The sequence below is a fragment of the Bombus fervidus genome, chromosome 10 (assembly GCF_041682495.2).
Source record: "Bombus fervidus isolate BK054 chromosome 10, iyBomFerv1, whole genome shotgun sequence".
Taxonomy (NCBI): domain Eukaryota; kingdom Metazoa; phylum Arthropoda; class Insecta; order Hymenoptera; family Apidae; genus Bombus; species Bombus fervidus.
In genome coordinates, this window is record NC_091526.1 from 10,401,283 (window position 1) to 10,412,397 (window position 11,115).

General features: G+C 34.7%; 3 protein-coding genes across 4 annotated transcripts; 2 read left to right on the plus strand and 1 right to left on the minus strand.

Annotated features, from left to right (window-relative positions):
• Positions 1-1,589: 1,589 nt before the first annotated feature.
• LOC139991669 (uncharacterized) lies at positions 1,590-2,706 on the plus strand. Its single transcript, XM_072011931.1, has 5 exons — positions 1,590-1,599; positions 1,829-1,896; positions 2,007-2,124; positions 2,370-2,479; positions 2,545-2,706. Exons 1-5 carry the CDS (start codon positions 1,590-1,592, stop codon positions 2,704-2,706), a joined length of 468 nt encoding a protein of 155 aa, XP_071868032.1.
• Positions 2,707-3,359: 653 nt separating this feature from the next.
• On the plus strand, positions 3,360-5,667 carry LOC139991729 (putative gamma-glutamylcyclotransferase CG2811). Of its 2 annotated transcripts, XM_072012044.1 has the most exons (5): positions 3,360-3,511; positions 4,356-4,544; positions 4,945-5,094; positions 5,325-5,446; positions 5,524-5,667. In XM_072012044.1, the coding sequence occupies exons 1-5, from the start codon at positions 3,398-3,400 to the stop codon at positions 5,558-5,560; spliced, it is 612 nt and encodes a 203-aa protein (XP_071868145.1). In that variant the 5' UTR covers positions 3,360-3,397; the 3' UTR covers positions 5,561-5,667. The 2 variants fall into 2 exon arrangements, with proteins under 2 accessions (XP_071868145.1, XP_071868144.1); XM_072012043.1 differs by having other exon boundaries at positions 5,325-5,667.
• Positions 5,668-7,404: 1,737 nt separating this feature from the next.
• Positions 7,405-10,849, minus strand: LOC139991728 (protein CDV3 homolog). Its single transcript, XM_072012042.1, has 4 exons — positions 10,708-10,849; positions 10,071-10,618; positions 9,118-9,536; positions 7,405-9,014 (listed from the first exon to the last, which is right to left on the minus strand). Exons 2-4 carry the CDS (start codon positions 10,242-10,244, stop codon positions 8,876-8,878), a joined length of 732 nt encoding a protein of 243 aa, XP_071868143.1. The 5' UTR covers positions 10,245-10,618; positions 10,708-10,849; the 3' UTR covers positions 7,405-8,875.
• Between the last annotated feature and the right edge of the window lie 266 nt (positions 10,850-11,115).

Here is an 11,115-nt window from a genome sequence, read left to right on the forward strand (position 1 = left end):
GAAATTGTTGTTCATCTATTATCATCTTATAAAACGAAAGAAACTTCTCGGACAACTTAATAATTTATAAAACGGCGTGTCCAGAATTCACTCTGACGTGATAATCGTGTTTAGCTTGAAATATTTGTCGCTGAGACTGTGCAAAATAAGTGACAACGGCATGAGGAAAATCGCGCACGAATTACGATATCGTGACCCACCGAATAGCCCCAAATTAATTATTCTAAATCTGGCAAATAATCATATAACGAAAGATGGTGCAGGCCACTTGGGAAAAATGCTTCGAACGAACAGGTAACTTAATCTTATTTCTTTATTCCTCTATTCTTCTTCGTCTTGCGGCTTGTACTGGAACAAGAATTGCATCTTGGGCGCCTTTGATGGTATTTTGCGATTGCACGTGAATTTAGAAGTGTCGTTTAATCGAATGCATGCCACATGTAGGAAACTTCACGAAAATATGAAATTTCTTATCCCAAAAAAGATAACGTATTCTCCTGATACAGAAGCCCAATTTTGGGACAAAAATCTTTGTCCATTCTCGAGAAATTCCGTGTAAAAAATTTTTCAAAACGTGAGAGAACCTTCGCGTACTACTTCCGTCTAAATTATGTTCTCCCGATGGAAAATCGGCAAGTTGGTCCAACATTTTTTCCCGAAACTCAAAATGTGCGAATTTGCATCGAGAGATATAATTCGAAATAATTCAAAACGAGATGACATACGAATGTGTGTATATACTTACTTTACTTATCTTACTTACCTTGATTTCTCTATTTGCTTTTTCACAGATCTTCCAAATTGCAGAATTTGATAAATTTGTTAATAACTTTCCTTATATTTACTTATCTGAGGGGAAAGCATGTGAAATAACAAGCGATATAAATATTTTTCACGTTTTATTTAATTACATAGCTTTAATTACGTATTTTTTCATATAAAGTATAGTACTTTCATATTTGCAGGTCTTTGAGGTGTCTTGTTCTATTTGGAAACAGGATATGCGATGAAGGCGCATCTTTAATATTACAGGAGCTCAAAATGTACATAAAAATGAGTATAAATTATTCCAATAACTCGAAGTATAGAATTATTGTATTTTAATATTTTATTCTAAGTATATTCATTATAGCATTCTGACACTACTGTATGTTTGTCGTTGTATAAATTATTCTAATTAGTATTACAACAGATTAATATGTAAATTTACTCGACGTACTTAATTCATAAAATTAGAATTGCCTTGATGTACGAAGAAATTGTCGAGCTGCGTCGCAGAAAGTTCGCTGAACTGTCGTTAATGGAGGTATGGGTAATCATCAGAAATTCATCTGAAACGTCTGTTTTCCTCGTTCAACAGCTTCGTTAGATTACTAAAAATTAGGAAAATTTAGATGGAGAAGAAGAAGGACGAGGAAATTGACAAAAGTATAAACGAGGAATTATCGAGGAAGAATGTGAAATCTCGAACACGTCAGAGTCTTACAAGACGATCTAAAAAATGTAACTTGTACAACTTGTAACAGTACAGCGGAACGTTGATTAATATTTTTAATTAATTAATTAATCGATCAGTGGAGAATTTTGGGATGATCATTTGTAAGAAAGAACGCAGCACGAATAGAAAGTGGACAAAATTGTTACATTTTTATTCAGAATTGTTTATTTCCATGTTTGATATTAATATTTAAAAACAGTTAGAAATAAATGATCATCTCTCGCATGGGAATAAAGTCATTCTATTTATTTAACAACCTTTCTAATAATTTTAATCAAAGTTCTACTTTTGTTACTTATTCTAATTGAATAGAATAAAATATATTTGCAGATCTTCAGGAATCCTCGATCAAAACGAAGGAAGAAGGAACTTCACTTCCAGATTCAGAATCTGTACAAGTAATAGCTATAAATTTATCAAAAATTGTTTAGTTTTACAGCTATCGATGATTTCTTTCTTTCTTTTTTTTTTTTTTTTATGGACGATATCCATCGTTTTACATTTGCAGAAAATCAGAACGACACTGGGATATGAAACGTGTCATCCTCATAGGAAAGAAAGTTTTCCGATGAATGGAGAGATGATGGCGACAGGAAATTTGAAACTGCAGTACTTAGATTTAAGCTGTGATTATTACTTTCGATTTATTAATATATCAAATAATTAATAGATTACATATTCTATGCAAATTCATGCTTTTACGAGCCTGACTAGAACCTAAATAAATTATTAATTATTCTTATCTTATACGTACATATTTGCATATTATATGAATATTCTGTGCATTTTGTGCATCTCTAAATTTTTCATAAATGCATAAACATCCACGACTGGATAATAAAAATTCTAAAATAATATCTTTCCTATCTAGACAATCATTTAACGAAAAATATTTTACAAGAATTGATAGACTGTCTCTATTATCAGAATTATATGTTACTTGGAGACAGGAGCAAAGGCCTTTTGTACGTCCTGATCGAGGTAATGAAACCTACTGAGCCTGAAATGAATTAATTCCTCTTATCGTAATAAATCTATATCACAAGGGTGAGGATATTAAAGAGGAAGGCGGCGAAAATTGGAATACGTTTGATGAACTTATACGACAAAGACAAAGTGGAAAACGTCTAACGAATGATGCTTTTCGACAATTCGTGTCACAAGAAAGCCAGATCCTTCGACAAAATATCAGTCTATCGTCCACGTAATTAAAACGACGATAAATACACCGAACATCCTCGTGCAAATTAAATTAAACGGACGAAGGCTAAGCAGAAAATTACTTTATCTACTGACTATTATAGCGAGAATTGTTTTCGTTTTTATTACTACGTGATTATTATCCTATAAGTCGATAATGAATGTCTAAGATAATTTAATTATAAAATATTCAATAATAATAAATTAATTCATAAGATTTATGTATTAATAATTCATAGTAACGAGGTGTCGTTGATATAACCAAAAATTGTACACCATTTTCGATAGTCATTGAAAGTAATTAATTGTTATAACATGAATAAAATTACTATATTTCTAAAACGTCGCTTATTCCTTTTTATTCGTTAATAATAATAAGCAACAACGGAAGTTTCAAAGACTCCAATTTGGCAAATTAATCAAACGATATGGTGTTGTTTTTCTTCAGATACAATAATTACGACGACAAAGAGTAAAAACATTTTGTCGATCGAAACTTATCGGAAAAGGGTACAAAGATTGTTGAAGAAAAAATGCAGCGAAATATTAATCGTAAGGAAAAATAAAATGGCGTGATCCGTGTCGTATGAAAGCTCTTATCGCTTCAACTTTTGACCTTTTATGCGACAGCGAGATCAGGGTTGTACGCACTATACTCTTGGTGGAATCACTAGTTTTGTCGTGTTGCAGTTTGCAACAATGTTATTTCATATCGCTGCCGCAGCAATGCTAACGAACATTGCGGTTATAGACATCTACTCGTTCCATGAACTGCCGAATAACATTGTGGACATGCAATTACTATCGGACGAGGTAAAACCTACAAAATTTAACATTATTTCAAATTCCTCTACTATAATCAGTTTACATTATTTGGCCATTTCTATTGTTCTTTGTATTGACAACGATACAAGTTTAATACTGTCCACAATTTATTACATAAACGTATATTGCTAAGTAAGTGAATGTAACATACAATGGAAGGGAAAAGACTAAATGGTTTTGTTGAAGCAACAATTATATTTAATTTAGGGAACAGTGCGTAATGTTTCAGCCATACCTTTTGTTTCTTTTTTTACACAAACAAATGTCGGAAGTGCGATAAATCGATGACAATATCGGTATCCGGAAACAAGTGAGCACGAATGACCTCTGGTGTGCATCGAAACATACGTAACATTGTCGAGTGTGACGCCGTAATAAGTGTTTGATATATTTCTGATAATTGTTGGTTTTCATTTTATTTGAATATACGAAACTGCTTCGTGAAAACTAATGTTTTGTGGTGAACACTATCGGGTAACAAAATAATTTGTTCTTTTCGAGAAAGAAACGAAACGATTCAACTCTCGTTTGCCTTAACCAACAATTTTAACACATACTAGTGGCTCCATCTCTTGGAAAACGCGAAGCCCATTGTTATCGACAGTGAAGTTAAATTGTCGGTGGACTTTATCCACTAACGCCATCTCTTCGAAAAGCGTTGAAACTGTTTGTACATCATTATCGACAGCGAAGTGAATTATTGAAATAAAAAAAAAAAAAACTGTTTTTAAGCTTGCATTTTGAAGTTAAGATGAAAAATTATTTTCTCCACAGTATATTCATATAATTGCAATACGATTGAAAGTTCAAAATGTATGAACACTTGTTCAAGAGTCCTCTACACCGTGTCTTCGTATACGGGACACTAAAGCGAGGAGAACCCAACCACAGTTTGATCCAAGACGTTGCAAATGGATACGCAAAGTTCTTGGGACTTGGAAGAACCGCTGTTCCGTATCCGCTAATAATTGCCACTCATTATAATATACCATTTTTGTTGAAGAAACCTGGCTTTGGTCACGTGAGTATTGTACGAGTTCTATATTATCAACTTAGATAATGTTATTGTTCAACTAGTTTCACCGAATTGTTTATAAGCGGCAACGTTTACCGCCTGTTGTCATAGACGCAGTTTTTCCTCAAAGAATATTATTATTTATCACATCTATATTAGATCGAATGAGAAATATCTCTTATTTGTGAGTTACTAAATTCATTCGTTAAACTGAGCTTGTATTTTGTTGCCCTAGCATTAGTGTTGTTGCTAACTTGAGACTGTGCTTTAAATTATAATATCTACTATTAAAAAATTAACACTGATTGTCAACGTTTGATGTTTGAATTAAGCTTGTAAGGTAGTTTAAATGAAAAATTACATATAAAATTAATTCACCTACCTTTTTATATTTCCTTATAAACAGCATGTATTTGGTGAAGTATACGATGTCGACACGAAAATGTTAAAAAAGTTAGACGAACTAGAAGAACATCCGACGTTTTACGAACGATCAGAGGAAGATGTGTTGATTGCTCCAGAAGGCAAGACCAAATCGAGCGATAATTTCGAAGAGGTAGATATTGTTTTTAAAAATATTTCATTTCTTCCCGACTATTGTTACTGTACAAAATTAACATCCTATTACTTCCTTTTAAATAAAAAGTCTAAAGTTAGACAAAAGAAATATATGTATCTCTTTTACTATAATTTAAAAACACAAAAGGCTAAAGTATGCTGCACCAATTAATATACGCAATTGTTATTAAATTAATCTGCTCAATTTATTATCAAACTTGTTCTCAGATCAGCACCTTGACAAAGGTCTGGATATATTTTCTACCAAGGTTCAGGGCATCCTTGTTGGAGAATCCCATGTACAGCTCGTACAGCAACGAGGGAAGCCACGGACTCAAATATTGCGAGAAGTACGTTCGCGACCCCTCGTACAATCACAGAAGCGAAGTTCAGTGATAGTTCATCCCCAAAATATATTTGTTTCCAGCGAGGAGAGTACAGTAAGGCCGGAAGACCTACTCTGATCAAGCTGTTTTGCATAATATGTTGTTACCTCCATCATCGCATGAACGCTTCAACTTCATGTTTGTTAATCGTGCTAGTTAATAAAAGATTTTTCGTCGAATGAAAACCATTGAAATTTAATCCTCTGCAGTCTAATATGTCTTTTTACCATCAACAAGCAAGTTTCCTACTCAATTCTTTTTTTTTTTTTTTTCTTTCTTAGACATTTAAGACTCTAGAGGTTTAAATATTATTTCTCGTTAATTTCCATCGCAACGAGTTAACAAGCGCTATGTTCTCTCGCATAAAGCGAACCGATCGTTGAAAAAACATTTTGACAGTACATATAACAATGAAAAGTGTCTCCATAAATACCTATGTACAATCTCGAAAATATATCTTGTAATATATTATTACTATTTGCAAAAAACAGTTTTCCTTTGCTCTTTCCTTTTTTTTTTTTTTTTTTTTTTTTTTTATTATTCATTCCACAAAAATCGGGCACGAGTATTGCGAGTTTCGTTAAAGATGTGTATATAATGAGAAATGAAACGAGAACAAGAAATATCATCGGAAACAAAGTTTCGTATGTCAACTCTCTGGTTTCCTCCATTATTTATTATATCAAGTTCATTATTCGCCACTCTCTTTCGCGCACTCTTTCACTTCCTCTGTCATTCTATCGATTTCTCTCTGTTAACAGTCGCGATAAAATTATTTCAACTATTCTGTAACAAAAGGCAGGCGAAGTCCACGTTGCCCTGACGACGACATCGTCGTCGGGCGACTTCATCTTTTTTTTCTCTCTCTCGACATTCGATTTTACTATTTTTACTGCATTAACAGACACCAACCCTTCACACTTTTTTCCAAAATTAGCCAAGGCCTTTATTCTTGACTGTTCTCATCTGAATCGATTGATACATCAGGGTTGGTAATCTTTAATACAATACAAAGTTGATCGATCAGTTTGTTGATATTGAAAAAAGCAAACAATAGACAATTTTTTACAATTATTTCATACTAATATATATATACAGTAGCTCACGATAATATTTTAATACTTATAGAAACCTTTTATACGTATATTATGTGCATTATATGAAATACTTAAAAATTTCATTAGCACTGTAATAAGATTCAATTATCATCATTATATTGGCAAAATTTGGAACAAATGTGGAACGTAGAAGCTAATACACATTTAGTACAAGTATATATTTCGTAGAAATCACAAGAATATTTAAACAGACAATTATTTATTATATTAGTGGAAATGTTTAATACGTATTATACGTATGTTCAAATTTATTACTCATGATATATGAAACATATGTCTGCGGTATATATCTTGCAACCTCTATATACAACTTCATATCAGTTTTAAATCTTACTAATATAATCATGACAATTATGTCTTTAAAATTTCGAAATGATTTATGTAACACATACAATATAGGTATAAAAGTTTTCTATACGAAGTGTCTAAGTACTTTCACGAGTCACTGCATTTGATTTCGCGTTTACAAATGTTTCCTTATACCAATATGAAGGAATAATTACTTACATGGTTCGATTTATTAAACGAACAAACTGATCGACTCAATTGAACAAACAACTTTAGACTCTCGCATATGGAATTTGCGTATTTCTACGTGGAAATGCCCGTGAAAAGTGCTTTCGATCCTCGAGATAGAACGACTGTGACGGTCGATCGCGCGAACAGAAAACTAACGATCGCGACCACACTCATTTTGAGCATGCACTTGTTTCTTTTTTCGTTTTCTTCACATGTTCTGAACCAGTCGCGAGATCACCGACACATCATTAATGGTTCGCGAAATTAAAATGCTTAAGGCAGTACTTATAAGTTGTCCTAGGAAATTTATTATAAATAATCACATCCTTTTTTTTCTTCTTATAGTTCACTATACAAGGCTCCATTTCTTTCTTTTCTGCGATTCTGTGTGTATGGCTCACTTTCTCCATTTTGCTTCTTCGAGTTAGATTTTTCTCTTCTATTTGTTTCTTATTTTTTGTTCACCATCAAAATATAGCAGCGCTAGCACCCCGAATTCCTGATATCACACAGGAAGAACTCTACTACTTCTTCTCTTTCTCTTCCCATACAACCTCTCCCCTGTTTTCATTTCTTTTTTGCAAAAGAAGTCCCTAAATCAACAAAACTAATTAAACAAGTATCAACAAAAGCGTACATACGTCTCCTGTTATTTTATATTGTATGTTCGTTCACGCGTGCGTGTCTCTTCTTTCTGTATTACTTCTGCATATGTTTTGAGTTTCCACGAATTAAACTTATTCGATTTCGTTATACTTTGTGTATATGTTCTCTCTGTTTTCCTTCCTTCGTGCAATTCTTTCGTATTGACATGTATAGCAGTATTTCTGCACCGTTCCAAAGCCCAGCACTGGAGTTCAATTATTTCCAGGTAATTATTATGTATACATATTTATCCACATATATCTTAATTCATCTAAACTTTTGTGTTCGTTGACGTACGTTGCCGTTGAGCGAAACTATTACTCGAAAAGACAGAGCCCGATTAGGACTGATCGACTTTCCTTCTTTATACAATGCGCACGTAATAATATAATATAGTCCTTTCTGCGTTAAAACGATGTCACGTTCGAGTATCCAAGTGTTTTTAATCTATATTCCCGAGACGTTTCGAAGGTGATCAACTGACTAACGCGAATGCAAACACGCTAAATGAAAACAGCAGCACCGTGTAAAAATACAGCGACCACATGAGTGCCTTACGTGATTAATCGCGAAGTTCAACACAGTTTTTGCGCTACGAGAGTTCTATCTCGATTTCCGGTTCGTTATGTAAACTCGCGACTTTTCTCCACTGCCCCCATTATCTCTCAATAACGATCTTTCATCTTTCTAGTATGTAAATTAAAAAATTAAATAGAAAACTGATGCTAAATGTGTATATATGTGTGTTTTGAGCATGTTCTCTTCGTATGAAAAATAAACGTTCGCATTTCTTCACGAAATTCATCGTAAGCGCGAATCACGTTTTCGCGAAAGAAATGGTACATCCGGTTTCACGATAGCAGGCGGGGATCTCCTATCGAACGAAATAGGATTTCTTTTCTTTTCCCGGTTTTGTTTTTTTAATCAACGTCTGGCTTTTCGAAAGCTAGAGCACGGTACGTGAATCGATCATGCATCCTACTCGTACGCGTTCCGCCGTGTGTTGTGTATCCTAGAAAACATATTTAATAGCGTAACTGGGCCACGAAACGGAGAGAGGCGATGACGTAATAATGATTGTGTTTGTCGTTCGATCAAATCAAAGATGATTTCAGCTCTGATCTTGCGATAGGGCACCGTATTTGTTACCCAGAGAGAGCTTCGGCGCTTGAGCTTGCGCATCCTGTACGCTATATGATCTACTTCCCCCTCGATTACGCACTTCTTCAAACGTACCTTCGTCTCGTTTCCTAAAATAAAATTATTTATTTGTTATACACACGTACCGTCTTTTTCCCTGCATTTTCTTCCTCTTTTTATTCTAAAACAATCAAAAGTACTCGCAATACATACCGTCTCCCCCATGGACCACTGGGTTCGTTGCTTTGCTGCTGCTTGGAGTTCAACGTTGGGAAATATTCTTCACTATGTATGTCTGGCGCAATATTTTTTGCTCGTTGTCTAGGACTAGCAGCTACTGTTTGGATGTTCCTTAAGTGTGGAGGCTTATAACTACTTCCTGAAGTAACAGGTGGTGGAGGTGGTGGTGCTGTTTCTGGTGCTGGTTCTGGTTGTGGAGGGAGCTCTGGCTTTTTCCAGGGTCCTGAATGTTTGGTACCACCTTCGCCTGATTCTCCATCCGAGCTAATGTCTCCTGTACCTTTTTCATCATCAGATTCTGCATCTATGGATTCGTTCATTGTCAGGTTTCCAATCTTCAAGCCAGTATAGTCTTTTTTCTCTTCTTCGAACTCTCTCCACTCATCTTCATCCTAAAGTAATATATTTTAAACATGCAAAATAATACAAAAATTTCTCCACATAATTTATAATGTATTACGAAAGAATCCTATAGAAGCGTTTTATCTAAGTTCACATTACAAAAAAAAAAAAAAGAGAAAGAAAGAAATATCAACAATCCATCGTATGAAAGCTTTTTACTCCAAAAAAACCATATTTTCGTCCAAAGTAGCATCAATCGCGCACGATAATAATCCCCAGAACAGCTGGTTTGTTTCAGCAAGTTTACAAAGGGAAATATCCGTAGCCGCGTAACAATTCAATTATGTAACAAACAATCTGATCGTCGGACAACGAGGTAACGCGAATCATGTTAGATTGGGAGGATCCAAGTAAGCAGATTAGTTTCAGTAATAGTAAGAATGACGTTTGCAAGAACAAATATGGCAGCGACCTATGGCACACCGTATTCGGCACTTTCGCGAGCGACTGTTCACAATTCGAGGATCGAAAGTTCAACGAAAAACGAAGGACAAGATACACATGCGTTATGGACGAATGTTCACCTCGGTTTGTTGAGTTTCTTCCCCCTCCGGGTTCACTGGTTTGTCTTTTGATTTCTTCCCCAACCGCTTGCCAGTTTCTTCCAATTTCTTTGCTATCTCCTCCGTAGTTGTGAATTTCTTCCCCTTCGCTTTTTTGCGATCTTTTTTCGCAAAGAAATCATCCAAATCAGCCATGCTGCGATGACTTACGCGATGCACGCGTGATTATTCGTTGGACAAGTTTTTTTCACAGAAACACGAGGGACAGCCTCAGCACGAAATGATCGGAGGCACCGCTGCTGCTGTCCACATGGGCTTGTCTTGGCCGGAAGTCAGACAATCACTCCGAGGTCAATAGAGTTTCCAAATACGGACTCAACTTTCCCAAGAGCCGATGTACACCGTAGAAAATACACAAAGAAATCATAGAAATCAATAATATAACCTTTCTAACGCTGTATATCGTTTTAACTTCATAAAATACCGAGAAATACTTTTCTCGACAATGAATATGTGGCGCTGACTGTCTAGCAGAAGACCAACACAAAAAAATCCAAGGGTTACCTAACCTAGAAACGTGGTCGTGTGTTTCAAAAATATCGCATCGTTCGAGTTATTCAGTGAAACGTAGAAACAGTTGGCACGATAGATTACTTACGAATTAAAATTGGGACTTGAGAAATCGTAGAAAGGGGTAATATATACTAAAAATGTAACTTATATACAGGTTAATTGATCCACGGTTAATGTATACGACGTGCACCGTTGGCGGCGCCACGTGTTCTATTTCGCCACTTCCGGAATACGAAATGACGCTTCAACTCAGACAATTACCTAGGTGAACAAAAAGAGAATCTCGCATGGTAATATCGGTAATTTAAACAAAGTGCGAAAAAATCATTTATCTGATTATGCAGATTATATGTTATATAATTGTTACGTACAAATGTTTAAGGAAAACTGAAGCAGAATGAATTTCGACATTTTAAAAAAAAGTATATTTTAGAATGTTTTCATTCAATGAGTTTTATATCCAATGAGCTTAATATAAATTTTTCAACTTCTA